This window comes from Cetorhinus maximus, chromosome 1 (genome assembly GCF_964194155.1).
Source record: "Cetorhinus maximus chromosome 1, sCetMax3.hap1.1, whole genome shotgun sequence".
Taxonomy (NCBI): Eukaryota; Metazoa; Chordata; class Chondrichthyes; order Lamniformes; family Cetorhinidae; genus Cetorhinus; species Cetorhinus maximus.
Window position 1 is genome coordinate 240,992,671 of NC_135879.1, and position 17,902 is coordinate 241,010,572.

The following is a 17,902-nucleotide window of genomic DNA, read 5'->3' on the forward strand; positions in this document are numbered from 1 at the left end:
CCAAATTTGATCCCTTGCCCCCACTATTCAGCTTAAAACCCTCGCTACTTGCCTAGTTATGTAGCTCGTGAGGACACCAGCCCTTGCACAATTCAGCTGTAGACCGTCCCAATGGTATAGATCCCACTTTCCCCAATACTGGTGCCAGTGACCCACAAACCAGAACCCACTTCTCCCACATTAGTCTTTGAGCCACTCATTTCTCGAATCTTATTTTTCCTATGCCAATTTGCATGTGGCTCAGGTATTAATCCACAAATTATTACCTCTGAGGTTCTAATTTAGTGGCTAGCTTGTCATACTGATTATGCAGAGCCTCCTTCCTCATCCTGCCTGTGTCATTGGTACCTACATGGACCATGACAACTGGATCCTCCCCATCCCACTGTAAGTTCCTCTCCAGCCCGAGCAGATGTCCCAAACTCTGGCAGCGGGCAGGCAACAAAGCTGTCTGCACTCTCTTTCTTTGCTACAGAGAACAGTGTCACTCCCCGTCACTATATTGTACCCTACTATCACTATGTTCCTTTTTGCTCCCCCCCACTTGGATGGCTTCCTGTACCACGGTGCCATGATCAGTTTTTTCATCCACCCTGCAGCCCCTGCTCTCATTCAAACAAGGTGAGAGAACCTCAAACTTATTGGATAATCGCAGAGGCTCACACTCCTGCCCTCTGGGTGCCCTTACTTGCCTCACTCGCAGTCACACCCTCCTGTCCCTGACCAAATCAGGAAACCCTATCCTAAGTAGTGTGATTGCCTCCTGGTAACTTTCCCCCTCCATGATATGTTGCAGCGTCTGCAGCTTAGACTCCAGCTCAATGACTCTGAGCCGAAGCTCCTCGAGCCGGAAACACTTACTGCAGACGTGTTTGCACTGGATCACAATGTTATCCAGGAACTCCCACATGCTGCAGCCTTGACACACCACCTGTCCTGCCATCCTTAATACACAAGATAAGATCACATGGAGTTAGGGGTAATATATTAGCTTGGATAGAAGATTGGCTAACCAACAGAAAGCAGAGAGTCAGGATAAATGGGTCTTTTTCTGGATGGCAAGCTGGAACTAGTGGGGTGCCACACGGTTCGGTCCTTGGGTCCCAACTATTTACAATCTATATTAATGATTTGGATTCAAAGGTTGAAGGTACTAAGGCTAAATTTCAGATGACACCAAACTAGGTGGGAAAGTAAGTTGCAAGGAAGAAATAAGAAATTTACAAATGGATATGGACAGGTTAAGTAAATGGGCCAAAATATGGCAGATGGATTTTAACGTGGATAAGTGTGAGGTTATCCATTTTGGTCAGAAGAATAAAAAGGCGACTTATTATTTAAATGGAGAGAAACTTCAGAACGCATCAGTGCAGAGGGATCTGGGTGTCCTCGTGCATGAATCGCTGAAAGCTAGTATACATGTACAGCAGGTAATAAGGAAGGCAAATGGAATTTTGGCATTTATTGCTAAAGGAGGAGAGCATAAAAATAGAGAAGTGTTGTTGCAACTGTGGAAGGCATTGGTGAGACCGCACCTGGAGTACTGTGCACAGTTTTGGTCCCCTTATTTGAGGAAGGATGTAGTCGCACTGGAGGCGGTTCAGAGGAGGTTCACCAGATTGATTCCAGAGATGCGGGGCTCGTCTTATGAGGAGAGATTGAGCAGTTTAGGCCTATACTCGCTAGAGTTTAGAAGGATGAGAGGAGATCTAATTGAGGTATATAAGGCGCTAAAGGGGATAGACAAAGTAGACATGGAGCGGATGTTTCCCTTTCTGGGGCATTCTTGAACGAGAGGCCATAGTTTTAGGCTAAGGGGTGGTAGATTTAAATCAGAGATGATGAGAAGGAATTACTTTTCTCAAAGGGTCGTGAATCTGTGGAATTCACTACCTCAGAGTGCAGTGGAGGCCAGGATGCTGAATAAATTTAAGGAGGAGATAGACAGATTTTTAATTAGTAATGGGTTGAATGGCTATGGGGAGAGCGCGGGAAATTGGAGTTGAGGCCAAAATGAGATCAGCCATGATTGTAATGAATGGCAGGGCAGGCTCGAGAGGCTGAATTACCTACTCCTGCTCCTAGTTCTTATGTTCTTCTGTTCTTATTGTGTATTAAATAATTAATTATATTAATCACTAATTTACGTTGTTTTCTTATATATTTAATTAACTTTACCACCAATGAGAGTGCCTTGACTACACTGAAGAACCTTGAATTAATAGTAAACTGAACTGGGGCTACAGTAACCACATTCAACCAGTTAGCTAATTAACTACTCAGCTCCTACAGCGGAGAATGAGTTTACCTTGTCTAGAGCAGGATTTTCCCGTCTGCGAGCGGGAGGCTGGGCCTGTTTGCCGACGCATAAAATGACATGCGGTGATGTCGGGCGAAACCCCCGACGTCACCATGCCCCATTTAAATTTTCTGGTAGGCGGGGGTGCAGGAAAATCAGCTGTGCCCCCGCCAACCTGTCAATGGCCAATTGAGGCTATTGACAGAGTCATTTAGCTAATTAATGGACCTGCCCGTCCAACCTTAAGGTTGGCGGGTAGGCCAGGAGCCCCGGCAGGAATAAGAGAAAGTCTGAAACCTCATCCACGGGTGGGATGAGGTTTCATGTAGGTTTTAAAATTTTTTAAAGTTTTTGTAAAAATTATGGACACGTCCGAACTCATGTGACAGTGTCACATGAGGGGACATGTCAGGAATTTTTTTTTTCTCTATTTTTTACTTTTGTCACAAAACAGCCGATCTTCTCTGAGGCAGCACTTAGCCTCAGGGAGACGAGTGCGCTCTTTTGTGCGCATGTGCGAAAGAGCGCACTCTTGATTTAGGGAATCCACCCCCCCTTACAGCGCTTCTGTGCAGATGTCACGCTGGGCGGGCCTTAATTAGCCCGCCCACATGAAATGGCGCTGCGCTCCCAATTGGGGGCGCCAATCGGAGGCGCGCCTGTGCTGGCCCGCCATTTGACTTCCCCTCCAACGGGGGGAAAATCCTGCTCCAAGTCTTCATTCAGTTAGTCAGCTGCACTCCGTAAGTTCAGGCAAATAGAATGGCTGCATTTAAGGGTAAGCTAAGTAACAGGAAACTTGAGAAAGAAAGGAATATGCCAAGAGGGTTAAATGAAGAAAGGCAAAATGAGTTTCACATGGAGCATGAACACATGAACCTGTTGGGTTGAATTGCCAGCTTCTGTACCATAAATAGATAATTTATAATATATCAAAAATTTCAGATACGCCAAGATAGCAGCACAGGACAAGATTGCCTCAAGGATGTGAAGGCCATGTTTAGGCACGAGATGTTTTTATTTCAACAGATAAAATGTGTTGTCAGGTAGAGTGACTGTGGTCAAGACATGGCTCGTTTAACAGCTGGATGGTTGCAGTGAGTAAATGACAGGGGCAAGGGTGGGGTGCTGCTCTGGAAGGATAAGCCTTTCACTTAGATATTAAACAGAGGTCCAGTCTGCCCCCTCAATAAAAGATCCCACAAGGCTCTTTGAAGTGCAGGGGAGTTCTGCCAGGTATCCTCGCCAATATGCACCATTAGAACAGATTCATCTCCTTGCTGTTTGTGAGATCTTGCTGTGCATAAGTTGGCTACCACTTTTCCTACATTGCAACAGTGACTACACTTCAAAAGTACCTCATTGACTATAAAGCAAACTGGGATGTCCTGAGTTTGTGAATTGAGCAAGTTCTTTGTTTTAACGAAGGAAGATGGCATCTCCAGTAACACCTCAGTACCACACCAGAGTGTCAGCCTGGATTATCTGCTTAAGTCTCTGCATTGGGACTAGAACCCAAGAACTTTAACTCAGAGGTGCAAGAGTGCCACCCACCGAGCCACAGCCCTGCAGATGTGCCATTTTCACCGACACCTACTGACAAATCAAGTAAGCATGCAGGATCAAGGAGATCTCTCCCCACAATGATACTGATGGTCTTCACTGTAACTCCTGTCACTCATTTTTATTGGCACTCTGAGGTTTCTGGGGGGGGGGGGGCCCTCAGTTGCGTACAGCAGGATCCCACAAAAAGCAAGGAGATGAACAACCAGATAATCTATTCTAATGAATTATTGGCAGAACTCCCTTTCTCCTCTTTGAATAGTGTGGTGGGATCTTTTACTGATCCTTTGTCAGTGGCATATAGTTTTCTTCAAGAAACCACCAATACATAGATGCGTAATTCTATTTATAGACATGGTACCGTTATGAATACGAGCGCAGAATAGAAGCACTCATTTCCTGTTTGCATCAGAAAGATTGGAAATGTAATGCTCTGGTTGGCAGCCAGACTATTGACTGATCACGGTTGGCTAACCATCAAGAGAACACTCCCCAGCCCACATAGTAAATAAGTCCAGTCACTGTTTAGCCCCCAGGTCTTTACAATCCGTGTAAATTGTTGCTCAGTGGATAGCACTCTTGCCTTTGAGTCAGAAAGTTCCGGGTTCAAGCCCCAGTCAGAGATCTGGCCCAAAGTCCAGTGCAGTACTGAGGGAATGCTGCACTGTCAGAGCAGCCATCTTTCGGATGAGACATTAAACTGAAGTACCATCTGTTCTCAGCTGGAAGTAAAAGATCCCACGGCACTATTATGAAGAACAGTCCTCTCTGGTATGCTGGCCAATATTTATTTACCCGTCAATCAACAGAGGGGACAAGAATTACCCTGAGGGAGGAAGGTTCTCAAGCCAGGGTTCTGCTCTCTCTCTCCTTCCATTTTCATTGCTTCTCCGCAGTGGAGTTTATGCGGTCAGTTTCTGATTGTGTTGCAACTTGTTGGATGAGGTACTGCCACATGGCAAGATTTACAGCAAGTTCATCCTATGCACCAAAATTAATTTGTCCCCTTTTCCATTAGGCCTTCAGAGCATCCTTTATTTTTATTCATTCGTGGGATATGGGTGTCGCTGGCTAGGCCAGCTTTTATTGCCCATCCCTAATTGCCCTCGAGAAGATGGTGGCGAGCTGCCTTCTTGAACTGTTGCAGTCCATGTGGTGTGGGTACACCCACAGTGCTGTTAGGGAAGGAATTCCAGGATTTTGACCCAGTGACAGTGAAGGAACAGTGATATATTTCCAAGTCAGGGTAGTATGTGACTTGGAGGAGAACTTCCATATGGTGGAATTCCCATATGTCTGCTGCCCTTGTCCTTCTAAATGGTAGTGGTCGTGGGTTTGGAAGGTGCTGTTGAAGGAGCTTTGGCGAGTTCCTGCAGCGCATCTTGTAGATGGTATACACTGTTGCTACTGTGTGTCAGTGGTGGAGGGAGTGAATGTTTGTGGATGGGGTGCCAATCAAGCTGGCTGCTTTGTCCTGGATGGTGTCAAGCTTCTTGAGTGTTGTTGGAGCTGCACTCATCCAGGCAAGTGGAGAGTATTCCATCACACTCCTGACTTGTGCCTTGTAGATGGTAGACAGGCTTGGGGGAGCTTTTTTTTTATTCATTCATGGGATGTGGGCATCACTAGCTAGGCCAGCATTTATTGCCCATCCCTAATTGCCCTTGAGAAGGTGGTGATGTCTTCTTTAACCACTGCAGTCTATGTGGTGTAGGTACATCCTCAGTGCTGTTAGGGAAGGAATTCCAGGATTTTGACCCAGTGACAGTGAAGGAACGGCGATACATTTCCAAGTCAGAATGGTGAGTGGCTTGGAGGGTAACTTCCAGGTGGTGGTGTTCCCATGTCAGGAGGTGAGTTACTCACCGCAGAATTCATAGTCTCTGGCCTGAGCCATGACTGATGCTTCCTCAAGATTACACACTTCCATCTCTGTAACATTGTCCACCCATGACCTTACCTTACTCCCACTGAAATCATGATCCACACACCCTTGCCACCTCAAGAATTTCACCATTAATGTCATTGTAAAGAGCTTCCTGATCTCATTAAATTCCGATCTCCGCTAATTTCCCAGCCATCAGGTATATTTTGTAAATTTGAACTGAATTTTGGAATGTGAATGTTGCTGGCAAGACCAGCATTTATTTTCCACCCCTAGATGCCCTCTGGGCCACTTCAGAGGACAGTTAAAAGTCAGTCATTTTGATGTGGGGACAGGAGTCAAACATAGGTGCAGACTGGATAAGGATGACAGGATTTCTTCCCTAAAGCACATCAGTGTACCAGATGGATTTCTCCTGGTCAATACACTACCCCCAATCCCATGGACAGCTCTCTGGTCATTTTTTTTTTGTGACCATTTTTTTTACTTCCACTTTTAAAATTCTAATTCTCAAACTGTATGGTGGGATTTTAACTCAGTGAATTATTAGTCCAGGCCTCGGGATTGCTCAGTCAGATAACATAACTATAACACCAACATGCCATTCCTTGGGCTTCATCCCAACATTAATTCTCCAGGTTCCAGGTAGGGGAATAACATGCAATGGCCCAGACCTCACTCTGAAGCTCCCATGGCTAGCTAATGTAACCCCACTATTTAAAAAGGGAGGCAGAGAGAAAACAGGGAATTATAGACCAGTCAGCTTGACATCGGTAGTGGGGAAAATTCTAGAGTCCATTATAAAAGATTTAATAGCCGAGCATGTGGAAAACAGTGTCAGAATCGGACAGAGTCAGCATGGATTTATGAAAGGGAAATCATGCTTGACAAATCTACTGGAATTTTTCGAGGATGTAATAAGTAGAGTTGATGAGGGGGAGCCAGTGGATGTGGTTTATTTGGACTTTCAGAAGGCTTTCAACGAAGTCCCACATAAGAGATTGGCATGTAAAATTAAAATGCTTGGGATTAGGGGTAGTGTATTGAGATGGATAGAAAACCGGTTGGCAGACAGGAAACAAAGAGTAGGAATAAACGAGCCTTTTTCCGAATGGCAGGCAGTGACTAGTGGGGTACCGCAGGGATCGGTGCTGGAACCCCAGTTATTCACAATATATATTGATGATTTAGGTGAGGGAACTAAATGAAATATCTCCAAATTTGCAGATGACACAAAGCTGGGTGGGAGGGTGAGCTGTGAGGAGGATGCAGAGATGCTTCAGTGTGATTTGGACAAGCTGAGTGAGTGGGCAAATGCATGGCAGATGCAATATAATGCAGATAAATGTGAGGTTATCCATTTTGGTAGTAAAGACAGGAAGGCAGATTATCTGAATGGCTATAAATTGAGAGAGGGGAATGTGCAACGAGACCTGGGTGTCCTTGTACACCAATCACTGAAGGTAAGCATGCAGGTGCAGCAGGCGGTAAAGAAGGCAATTGGTATGTTGGCCTTCATAGCCAGAGGATTCAAGTACAGGAACAGGGATGTCTTGCTGCAATTGTACAGGACCTTGGTGAGACCACACCAGGAATATTGTGTGCAGTTTTGGTCTCCTTATCTGAGGAAGGATGTACTTGCTACAGAGGGAGTGTAGCGAAGGTTTACCCAACTGATTCCTGGGATGGCGGGACTGACATATGAGGAGAGATTGAGTCGATTAGGATTATATTCGCTGGAGTTTAGAAGAATGAGGGGGGATCTCATAGAAACCTATAAAATTCTAACAGGACTAGACAGGGTAGATGCAGGAAGGATGTTCCCGATGGTGAGGGAATCCAGAACCAGGGGGCACAGTCTGAGGATATGGGGTAGACCATTTAGGACTGAGATGAGGAGAAATTTCTTCACCCAGAGAGTGGTGAGCCTGTGGAATTCGTTACCGCAGAAAGTAGTTGAGACCAAAACATTGTATGTTTTCAAGAAGGAGTTAGATATAGCTCTTGGGGTGAAAGGGATCAAAGGGTATGGGGAGAAAGTGGGAGCAGGCTATTGAACTGGATGATCAGCCATGATCATAACGAATGGCGAAGCAGGCTCGAAGGGCTGAATGGCCTCCTGCGCCTAGTTTCTATGTTTCTATCCCGCACCCTTGCTCTGTGGCCCTGTCCATCCCAAACACATCCCTCCGTTAAAATTAACTTACAGCGGTGAGAAAAAAGCCTGGGTGCTTCTAGCTTCTCTCCAGTTGTTTAAAAGATCCCATGTTACTATTTTGAAGAAAAGCAGGGAAGTTATCTCTGGTGTCCTAGTCAATACTTATCCCTCAACCAACGCCACTAAAACAGACAATATGCTCATTTGCCTCTTTGTCTTTGCAAGAGGCAAATTGTGTTGCCACATTTCTTACATTACTTCCAAAATACCTTATTGGCGCTAAAGGACTTCGGGATGTCCTGAGATCATGAAATGCACTAAACAAACACTTGAGGATGTACATCATAAACTGTAAATAGATAAACAAGGCCAAACGACAGTGGATCCACGTTTTTAAACTGTACTCAATCTCAAGCGTGACTGGAAATGAAAAGTGCTCATCGTCATTCTGGACCCTACATTTATAAACTGGGAGACCTATCTGCAGCTTGAAGAGAAGGAAATAAAGAGACACAATACTTAACGGTGGAATGCCAGCCAATCCGCCCTGCTTACCTTCCGACCGAGAGTAGTAGATACTGTTCTCTGCCATCTCCAGAGATTTTGAATTTGCTCCAGAACAGGGATCAGCAGCAGGAGTCTGCAATGAAAGGGTGAGACAACATCAAGTAGGAAGCTATCAAACGGACACCCAAAAGCATCTCTGGGTCCAATACGGCAAGCACCTTGGGTGATGTACTGGTTATGCTACTGGACTAATAATCGAAAGAGCATGAATTCAAATCCCACGACTCGCATTCAGTTTTTAAAAAAAACTTGGATCTAAAAAAGCTGGTCTCAGTAATGATGACCTTGAAGCTGTTGAATTGGTGCAAAGTCCCAGCTGCTTCAAAGATGTTCTCTAGTGAAAGAAACCTGCTGTCCTTACCCCATCTGGCCCTGTATGTAACTACAGTTCCACACCAGTTGATTCTTAACCACCCTCTGAAGTGCTGCGGTGAACCACTCAGTTGTGTCGAGAAAGCAGCCCACCACCTTCTCAAGGCAACTAGGGAAGAATGACAAGTGCCCACATCCTAAGAATGAATAAAAGGTGAACATATCCCTCTCCCCAGCCAGTATTTTTCATCTCATTGACTTCAGCACAACCCTTATTACAATTTTCACTTCAAGAGCATACGTCAGGGTTCCCAGATGCTTTGAAAAGCACAAAAAAAAATTGTTCCCTTTCTTCTCCCCGGTTAAGGTAGCTCTCCTTGGGTCAGCACTCCTACATGGAAGCAATGGACTATGCTGAGTCCAGAAGGGGTAAGCTGGGGTTGTTCTCCTGAGAGCAGAGAGGGTTAAGAGGAGATTTAATAACGATGCTGAAAAAACACAAATTGTTTTGATAGAGTAAATGAGGAGGAACTTGTTTCCAGTGGTAGGAAGGTTGGGAACCAATATATACAGATCAACAAAACTGGAAGCAACAAAAACAAAAAATCAGCAAGTTGTTGTGATCTGGAATGCTCTGACGAAAAGGAAGGGTGCTGGAACCAGATTCAACAGTAACATTCGAAAGTGAATTGAATAAACACTTGAAGGGAAAAAAATATTATAGGGACTTGGAGGAAGGGTATGGGATTGGATAGCTCTACCAGAGAGCCAGTACAGGCACAGTGAGCCAAATGGCTTCGTTCTGTGCTGTACCATTCCGATTCCTGGTAAATCTCCTCAACATTGGACTCACTGGGAATGCAGTTTCACACAGCTTTTCAACCCATTCAGCAGCCGCCTGTTTTTCCGCAGCAAAGGTGTACAGTTTCTCTTCGGTTTCAATGGTGAAAGCAGACATGGACTCCTTCGGACACACTTCACTCGATATGTGCGCAATGCTGATGCAGTCAGACAGCCGGATAATCTTTTTGTCCATTTTTTTGGTGGCCTGCTTCTCCGACACGTTGGCCCCATCCTTGCTGTCATAGAATTCCAGCCGGGATATTCCATACTGGCTAGCCGGATACAAGACAAACCAGTTCTTCTTCCAGTGTTTCTGCAAAAAGCACAATAAAGGAATGTAAGTGACCATGGAAGACACGGGACCAATTGGGCCCACTAAAGACAATTCCTTCCCACAGCTGCCAACTGTGAACCATGTTCAATTCATTGCATCTCCCAAGTCATACTTTACAAAAACATTCAAACTTGGGCTGATAAGTGGTAGGTAACATTGGCACCTCACAAGTACCAGGCAATAACCATCACCAACAAAAGAGAATTAAACCTTCTCCCCTTGACATTCAGTGGCATTGCCATTGCTATATCCCCCACAATCAGCATCCTGGGGGTTACCATTGACCAAAAACTGAACTATACTAGCCATATAAATACTGTGGCTACAAGAGCAGGTCAGAGGCTGGGAATTCTGCAGAGCAACTCACTTCCTGACTCCCCAAAGCTTGTCCACCATCTACAAGGCACAAGTCAGGAGTGTGATGGAATACTCTCCACGTGCCTGGATAAGTGCAGCTCCAATAACACTCAGGAAGTTTGACACCATTCAGGACAAAGCAGCTTGCTTGATCAGCACCCCATCCACCAACCTAAACATTCACTTCCTCAATCATCAATGCAAAGTGGTAGCAGTGTGCACCATCTACAAGATGCACTGCAGCAACTCATCAAGGCTCCTTCAGCAGCACCTTCGAAACCTGCGACCACTACACCTAGAAGGACAAGGGCAGCAGGCGCATGGGAACACCAACACCTGCAAGTTCCTCTCCGAGCCTCACACCATCCTGACTTGGAATCAAATTGCCATCCCTTCACTGTCACTGGGTTAAAATCCTGGAACTCCCTCCCTAACAGCACTGTCGGTGTACCTACACCACAGGGACTGCAACAGTTCAAGGCAGCAGCTCACCACCCCTTCTGAAGGGCAATTAGGGATGGGCAACAAATGCTGGCCTAGTTAGTGATGCCCACACCCCAAATGAGAATAAACAAATGTGCTATGGACAATGCTTTCTAAGAGACTGGGTTTCCCCAAATTCATTCTGTACAAGACTCACAGCCAACAGGCAAAGGAGGTTTTCATCCCCTCAGCTGTATTTACTGTAGTGATTGTGTTACTGGCCTAGTAATCCAGATGTCTCTATTAAGTATGTCAGTTCAAATCCTACCATAGCAGTTTGAGACTTTAAGTTCAGATTTTAAAAACTTGGTAATAAAAAAAAAATGCTTTCAACTGGTTCACTGGAAGCACTGGAAGTGACTAGCCCCACGCCAACATGGTTAACTCTTAGCTGTCCTCTAAACTGGTCCCAGAATGCCACTCAGTTCAGTGCTCAGGGATGGGCAATAAAATCCTGGAACTTCCTACCCAACAGCACAGTGTACATATATAGCTCTCCGTTTTAAGTTGCCCTGTTTTGAAATCAGCCTGCAGTTAATGGTGTCGGTATTCACGTTTAGCGCCAGGAGATTCATTTTAATGTCGTTTCATGCCTGGTCTGACATAGTGTCGCATGATCTGGTCGGTACCATTTTGGAGCTCCCTCTCGCCGCCGACCCTCCCACTCCCTGATCCCGCCCCCTCCCGCCAGTTGCTGCCAACCCTCCCTCTCGCCGCTGACCCTCTTGCTCCCCGACTCTCCCTTTCGTTGACCTTCCCACTTGTGGTTACCTCCACAACACTGCAACTCAAAACTACTCTTGCTCCCAAGCTGCTCTTGGTGCCTCTCACTGCTCATCTCACAAACCCTCGATCACAAGAAGGGCTCAGAAGAGGAAAGCGGGATGTGGGAGAGGCTGGCATTGGGAAGCTCGGCATGAGGGAGGGTCAAGGAGCAGGAGGTTTGGCGAGCTTGATCGATGGCAGCTGCGAGAGTCAGCGAGGGGGAGAGGTAGTGGTGAGCTCGAGGGTCAGCGAGGGGGAGAGGTAGTGAGCTCGAGGATCAGCTAGGGGGAGAGGTAGTGAGCAGGTAGTGAACCGGAGGGTTAGCGAATGGGAGAGGTGGCGAGCCGGAGGGTCGATGAGGTGAGGGTCACTGAGGCAGAGGGTTGGCAAGGCAGAGGTTTATCAAGCAGGAGAAGCGGTGAGCCAGAGGGTCAGTGAGTGGGAGAGTCTGTTATCCAGAGGGTCAGCGAGTGGGACAGCCAGCGAACTGGAGGGTCAGTGAATGGGAGAGGCAGTGTGCCGGAGGGTCAGTAAACAGGAGAGGCTACGAGCCATAGAGTTGGTGATCCAGGGAGCTAGCGAGTGGGAGAGGCTGCATATTTCTTTCATATTTTTTAATTTATTTTATTTTTAAATTTACGAATAAAGGAATTTAGCAATGTAAAGTGTTTCTACAGGGCATAGTGTTGTAATGTTTTTTTCTAATGAGAAAGATTCTACAGAACCTAACTACAGCTTTTACATTGGTTGTAATGGGAAAATCTGACTCACCTAATATGGCTTCATTAAAGTTTCACTTTTCAGGAACACAACTTCAACTTTGGGCAAGGAATTACTGACCATACAGACTGCCATGGTTCAGGATGATTGGACTTAATGGACGGCTAAAGTTCATAAAGGAAATACAGAGGAAGAGTGCTGATCTGCTGCTTCAGCCAGAATGATTCAACTTCCTCGTCACTGTAATCTTTCCAAAGGTTTAAATTGGCTAATGTGTGTCTCTTACAAATAGCTGACTGCCAGAACTTTTACTTGAATGGATATTTCGACAAGCCTGATCACCACAACCTTCGGAAGGACAATTAGGGATGGACAATAAATGCTCACCTTGTCAGCAATGCCCATGTACTTTAAACAATTTTTAAAAAGCAACCAATTACCTCACATGTAGCTCTGAGGAAACATGCTGTATTGTCGGAGGTGCCATCATTCAGCAGTGATATTAAACAGAACTACCCCCCTGACCTCTCAGGTATAAAGATCACATAGCACTGGGAGTTATTCCTAATATCCTGGTCGATATTCATCCCTCAAGCAACATCGAAAGACAGATTATCTGGTCATTACCACAATGCTGTTTGTGGGAGCTTGCTGTGTGCAAACTGGCTGCCACATTTGCTACAGTACAATAGTTACTACACTTCAAAAGTACTTCAATGCCTGTAAAGTGCTTTGAAACGTTCTGAGGTTATGAAGGGTGCTACATAAAAAAAGTCTCTCTTTTTCCTTCTTGCCACTTTCTGAAAAAGAATAAGAGAAAAAGCCCAGTAGAGGTCAGTGCTGTTTTCAGTGCATATACAAAAGGTGAAAAGTCAGGCTTGTCCAAACATCCACAAGTAAACTAGTCAGTGCTGGCAGTCAGCTATTTTCAAGAGATACATATGAACCAATTTAAACCTTTGGAAAGGTTACAGTGATGAGGAAGTTGAATCATTCTGGCTGAAGCAGCAGATTGAGAGACTCTCCTTAGGTACTTCCTTTGTGAACTTTAACCCATTAAGTACAATTAGGAAGGCCAGAACCACTGCCTTCAGTCCCTGGCACAGGCTCCCTTCCATGGCTATCAAGTCAATCACTCTTCCTGATGGCTGCCTGAGGCTGAACCAGACTATTCGCAACCTTGATGCGCATTTGACCCCGAGATGAGCACCTCACCACATATCAGTTCCACAACAGGACTGCCTATTTCCATCTCCCCAACAACGTTCGCCCGTACCTATGCTTCGGCTTATTTATTGCAGGAACCCTCATCCATACCTTTGTTACTTTGAATGTAACTGTTCCAACACTCTACTGCTCCGCCTCCCACATCTAACCCTCCATAAATTTGAATTAATCCAAAATTCTGCTACCGTATCCTCACCTACCTACTCCTCTATTCACTGGCCTACACTGACTCCTGGTCTGACAACTCCTCGGTGTACTGTGTACAGTTTTGACCTCCTTATCCAAGGAAAGATATACTTGCCCGAGGGGGATGGGAACGAAGGTTCACGACACTGATCCCTATGATAAGGCAGCTGTCCTATGAGGACAGATAGAATAGAATGGGCCTTTATTCTGGAAAGTGAACTCATTGAAATGTATAAAATTCTTAGAACTTTACAGGGGAAACGCTGAAAGACCTACTGGTGGAGAGTCTGGAACTAGGGGTCATAAGAGGTCGGCCATTTACAACTGAGTTAAGGGGAAATTTCTTTGCTCAGAAGCTTGTGTATCTTTGGAATCTTGTCACCCAAAGAGCTGTGGACACCTAGTTGTTGAGTAAATTCATGACAGAGATAGATGGACTTTTGGACGCTAAGGGAATCAAGGGATATGGGGTAGGACAGGAAAGTGGAGTTGAGGTAGCCATGACGAAGCCCTGCACATTATTCCTTTTCAGAAAATAATCCAATTCCCTCTTGAATGCCTCAATTAAACATGCTTCAATCACAGACAGCGGGTTCCAGATCCTAACCACTCACTGTATGAAAAAGTTTCTCCTCGCGTCACCATTGTTAATCACCTTAAATCTGTGCCCTCTGGTTCTCCAACCTTTCATTAATGGTAACAGTTCCTCCTTATCTACTCTGTCCAGATCCCTCATGATTTTGAATAACTCTATCAAATCTCCTCACAACCTACTCTCCTACAAGGAAAACAGTCCCAACTTCGCTAATCTATCTACATAACTGAAGTTCCTCATCCCTGGAACCATTCTCATGAATCTTTTCTGCATTCTCTCTAACGCCTTCACATCTTTCCCAAAACGTGGTGCCAAGATTTGGACGCAATACTCAATTGGAGGCCGAACCAGCATTTTTACACAGGTTTAACACAGCTTCCTTGCTTTTGTACTCTATACCCCTATGAATAAAGCCCAGGATAATGTACGCTTTATTAACCGTTCTCTGAACTGTTCCTGCCATCTTCAATGATTTATGCACAGATATACCCAGGTCCCTCTGCTCCTTCATTTTATATCGTCTCTCTGCATTCTTCCTACCAAAATGAATCATTTCCCACTAGTTGGTGGCCTATAGAACACACTGAGTAATTTAATTACCCGTTTTTTTTTGTTCCTTAGCTCTAGCCAAATAGATTTTGTCCTTGACCCCTCTGGAATGAACTCTCTCTCCAGCACTGCAATGTTCTCTTTGATCAATACCGCCACCCCTCCTCCTTTCCTCCTTTTCCTTTCTTTCCTGAACACCCTATATCCAGGAATATTTAATACTCAGTCCTGCCCTTCTTTGAGCCACATCTCTGCTATCGCCACAACATTTTATTTCCACTCAGCTTTCTGAGTCTGCAACACACCAATCTTATTTATCACACTCCACACATTCACATACATGCATTATAACCCTAATTTAGGAACTTAGGAACAGGTGTAGGCCATTTGGCCCATTCAGCCTGCTCCGCCATTCAATTAGATCAAGGCTTATCATCTACCTCAATGCCACTTTCCCATGCTATCCCCATATCCCTTGATGTCATTAGTATCCATAAATCTATCAATCATACTTAACGATTGAGCTTCCACAGCCCTCTGGGGTAGAGAATCCCAAAGATCCACCACCCTCTGAGTGAAGAAATTTATTCTCATCTCAGTCTTAAATGGCGTGTCCCTTACTTGGAGTCTGTGTCCCATGGTTCTAGACTCACCAGCCTGGGGAAACATCCTAACTACACCTATCCTGTCAATCCCTGTAAAAGATTTTAAGTTTCAGTGAGCTCACCTCTCATTCTTCGAAACTCTAGAGAATACCAGCCCAGTTTCCTCAATTTATCTGTTCTGATGAAGAGTCATACGGACTCGAAACGTTAACTGTATTCCTCTCCGCAGATGCTGTCAGACCTGCTGAGTTTTTCCAGCTATTTTTATTTTTGTCCTCAATTTATTACTTTGCCTCTTATGCTAAACCTACCTAATCCCCTACTATTTCCTACTATAGTATTATCCATTGCTCCCAATATTCTTTGCATCTTGATATTCCTCGCTAGTATTACCTCCTGGCTTCCATACCCCTGCCAACCCTTACCAAAAGCACTAAATTGCCCCACAAGGATATTAGTCACTGCTCTGTTTAGGTGCAACCCTATCTAATCTACACAGGTCCCATCTACCCCAGAACCAATCCCAATGTCCCAAGAATCTGAAGCCTCCCTCCTGCACCATCTCTCTAGCCAGGCATTCACCTGCTCTATCTTCCCATTTCTATACTCACTTGCACGTGCTACCAGGAGTTACTACTTTTGAGGTTCCACTTGCTAATTTCCTACCTAGCTCCTTAAATTCTGACTGCAGGACCACATCCCCCTTTTCTATCTATGTCGTTGGTACCAATGGCTGCTCACCACCCCCCACCCCAACACACACACACACCTCCCACCCCCCTCTGGCCACAGAGCACCCTTTCAGTGATATCCTTGACCCTGGCATCAGGGAGAATACACCATCCTGTATTCATATCTGTGGCCGCAGAAATGTCTGTTTCCCTATCGAATCACCTAGCACTATTGCTCTTCCAGGCTTCTTTGTACTCCCCTGTACAGCTGAGCCTGCCTTGGTGCCATGGACTTGGCTCTGGCTGCGCTCCCCAGATGAACCATCACTCTCATCAGTATTCAAAATTTAATATTGATTGGAGAGTGAGATACACTCAAGGGACTCCTGCACTACCTGCCTATTTCTGCTTGACTGCCTGATGGTTATCCATTCACTCTCTCCCTGCGTTCTCTTAAGCTGCAGGATGACCACATTTTTAAACATGTTATCCACAAAGTTCTAAACCTTGCGGATTTGCCGTAGTGACACCAGATCCTGCTCAAGTTCTGAAACCTGGAACTCAAGATGCTGTAGCTGATGGCACTTCCTACACATATGGTTAAGGAAATGCCCTGGAGTTCCCACATGAAACAGGATGTGCACTCCAGGGATCAGAGCTGCCCTTCCATTCCTCTATTAGATAATAAAATTACTATTTAAAAAATAAAGACAAACCAACTACTCACTTCTCTTCCACTGGTGAAGATGGTAGGTTTTAAGGAGCACTTTAAAGGAAGAGTTTAAAGGAGGGAGAGGTATAGAGGTTTTGGGAGGGAACTCCAGACCTTCTGATTCATAAATAATCGGAACAAAAAATTAACAACAGATAAAGTCCTTGGGCATGTGCTCGTGCACAGCGTATTTTTTTACTCATTCATTCTTGGCAAATCTGCATCTCTGGCAAGGTCAGCATTCACTAAGGAAGGGATAGTGGGTCTTTCTTTTGATACAACTGAGTGTCTTTAGAGGGCAAGTGACTCTAGAGCTGGAGTAACAATAGGTCACATTTAAGGAAGGAAAGTGGCTGTCCTTACCAATGAACCAGTTGTGTTTTTACGAGAATTCAACTGCTTCATGGTCATTTTTCGCTTCCAGATTTTTTTTTTTTAAAATGCTGAATTCAATTTTCAGCCTACTGTGATGAGATTTGAACTGGCATCCTCTGCATTACTGTACCAGTATGCATTTGTACTTTGTGTGTTGATTAGTAAGACAGAGGTGAAAAGAAGAGTATGCAAGCGTTTTTTGATTACCAAGTGCTTTAACTTCATTGGTTGTGAAATGTTGGGAGATATTTGTTAAGCAACCATACACACATAAATATATACTTGGATATTGACAGCACGTGCACAAAAGACAGCATAGGAGCAGGAGTAGGCCATTCATGCCCTTCGAGCCTGCTCTGCCATTTGATAAGATCATGGCTGTTCTGATTATGGCCTCAACTCCACCTAACTGTTTTCCCCAAAAACCCTCAACTCCCTTAACTATAAAAAATCTGCCTTGAATAAACTCAATGACCCAGCCTCCACTGCCCTCAGGTGAAGAGAATTCCACAGGCTAACAACCCTTTGAGAGAGAACAAAAAGTGTCCTCATACTCACCTTGTGGTTTTAGTCTCCCCCACAAGAAGAAACATCCTCTGGGTATCCACCCCAACAAATCCCCTCAGGAGCATATGTTTCAATAAGATTACCTCTCATTCTTCTAAACTCCAATAGGTATAGGTCCAACCTGTTCAA

The 17,902-nt window shown here is 45.0% G+C and overlaps 1 protein-coding gene across 1 annotated transcript in view; it reads right to left on the reverse strand.

Annotated features, from left to right (window-relative positions):
* Positions 1–17,902, reverse strand: part of dok1b (docking protein 1b) — a 96,233-nt gene that overhangs the window by 10,029 nt on the left and 68,302 nt on the right. Inside the window, exons 2-3 of the mRNA XM_078554798.1 lie at positions 9,638–9,940; positions 8,461–8,545 (exon numbers count right to left, since the gene is read on the reverse strand). Of these exons, the coding sequence (XP_078410924.1) occupies positions 8,461–8,545; positions 9,638–9,940 (388 nt within the window). The remainder of the gene's footprint in view (positions 1–8,460; positions 8,546–9,637; positions 9,941–17,902) is intronic.